The 2,063-nt window shown below is 38.3% G+C and overlaps 1 protein-coding gene across 1 annotated transcript; it reads left to right on the top strand.

Annotated features, from left to right (window-relative positions):
* Window positions 1–308: 308 nt before the first annotated feature.
* On the top strand, window positions 309–1,404 carry LOC136067841 (uncharacterized). The gene is made up of 5 exons (XM_065774175.1): window positions 309–648; window positions 749–876; window positions 995–1,093; window positions 1,173–1,224; window positions 1,319–1,404. The coding sequence occupies exons 1-5, from the start codon at window positions 309–311 to the stop codon at window positions 1,402–1,404; spliced, it is 705 nt and encodes a 234-aa protein (XP_065630247.1).
* The last annotated feature ends 659 nt before the right edge of the window (window positions 1,405–2,063 follow it).

Genomic DNA, 2,063 nt, shown 5'->3' with positions numbered 1-2,063 from the left:
AAACTGCGAACATGATTTGGTTGTACAGTGGCCTCTGTTAGTGCATGTGATTCTCTAAGGTAGTTGTTTGATATGGCTATAGCTTGTGCTACAGTAGCGGGCTGGTGATGTGTACTACAAAAGAGGTTGCGTATTTATTCACGTTAATACTACTCAGCATTGATGTAGCTTCATCTGACATGACTTGACGAGACAGTGCTAAACTATGTTAAATGTATCATAAACTTTTCAGCATCCTTGAAAATAGTGCATTGCAAAAGTTATTGAGCGTGCATTGCAAAAGGTGTATTGACGTGCATGTAGGTGATATGACTAGCAGAGTTCAACAGTGCAAAGCTGTTGAGCATAAAATTTTCAGGGATGCTTTATGTATTCATGTAAGTGTGGATGAGTACTTTTGGTCAGGGTTCAACAGTGCTGAGCTATCCACCGTAGCAACACTCATTGCTCCCTATGGTGGTATTTGGCAAGTAGGATTGAAGAAAGCTGATAACAACATTTGGTTTTGTAATGGTTGGCAGGATTTCGTTGAATACCATTCTATCTATTATGGTTATATTTTAGTCTTCAGATATGAAGGAAATTCAAGCTCCGTTCTTATATTTGATAAGACTGCCACTAAGATTCAATACCCACCTAGGAAGAATTGTAAATTAGAAGATCATCAAGTAGAAATAATATACTTAGATAAAGATGATACAAACTCATCATAAGTAAACCTCAATGTACAGACCCACAAAACATGAAGTAAGAGAAAAGTTTTTTTTGAAAAAATTATCTAGCATGTCTAGAGGAAGAGAGAGAGCAATCCAAGCAGCCGAAAAGTTCAAGCCTAAAAATTATTCTTTCATGGGTATCTCGTGGCCACATAATATGGTGAGCCTTTATACATAATGTGATCATGATATCACACTTCAATGTCTTGTGCAATTACCCTTCATCAAAACATATTCAGCAATGAGATTCAGGAAGGGATAGGTTGCATTTTTGAAAGCACAATATTTTAGAAGAAGGAGATGTCTGTGTCTTCGAGGCGATCGAAAGGAAGCCTGTTGTGCTTAGTGTCTCAATATTTCACGTGGTTGACCACAGAGTTTGGGCTAGGATAAGATGTTTAAATTTTAAACTAGTGATGTTTATGCTTATATTTAATTAGGGACTTTGATCACTAGTATGGTTTATATTTGATGGATGTGGTTTTAAGACTTTTTTCTGACCGGTTTGGTATGTTTTGTTGAAGACTATTTAGCATTCCTTCATCTGACGTGACTTGATGAGACAGTGCCGAGATTCGTTAAATGTATCATAAACTTTTTAGCCATGCTCTGCATCCTTGAAAACGGTGCATTGCAAAAGAAGGCATATCTGTGCATTGGCATGCGTGTAGGTGATATGACTGGATAAGGTTCAACAGTATGAAACTGTTGAGCAACACATGTAGCACTGCGAACATCAGTGTAGTAACGGTGGACAGCTCACCCTCAGAATTGATGCATAACCAATTTAGGGATGCTCTGCCTCCTCGAAAACGGTGCATTGCAAAGGGTTGCACATTTGTGTATTCACATGAGTGGGGATGGGTATTTGTGGTCAGGGTTCAATAGTGCCGAGCTATTAAGCATCACATACAAAACTGCATCAATCAAGTGCAACAATGGTGGATAGCTCACCCCCAAAATTTTGCTTACACTTTTGAGGGATCCTCTGCATCCTTGAAAATAGTGCATTGCAAAATGTTGCATATCTATTTATTCACATGAGCATGGATGATATGATTGAACAGGGTTTAACAATGCCAAGCTATTGAGCAGCCTATGCAGAACTGCGAACATGCCTTTGCTGAATAGTGCAAAGCTTTGTTAGCCTTCTCCAATCTCACTTGCTAAATGCTAGTATTATGTGCAGCGAGTGTAGCAACACTAGAGAGTTTTATCCCTATATTCCCTTACAAACTTTTCAGGGAGTCTTTGCGGGTACAAAATGTAGTTATATTTTCTCAACATCAATGTAAAATTACATGAAGAAAACTATGCTTCCAAGTTTTACATCAATGGCTTCCAGTC

Source organism: Quercus suber, unplaced genomic scaffold, assembly GCF_002906115.3.
Source record: "Quercus suber isolate HL8 unplaced genomic scaffold, Cork oak 2.0 scaffold_87, whole genome shotgun sequence".
Classification (NCBI taxonomy): domain Eukaryota; kingdom Viridiplantae; phylum Streptophyta; class Magnoliopsida; order Fagales; family Fagaceae; genus Quercus; species Quercus suber.
Note: the sequence above shows the minus strand (reverse complement) of the source record. Positions and strands in the feature narration are given on the sequence as shown.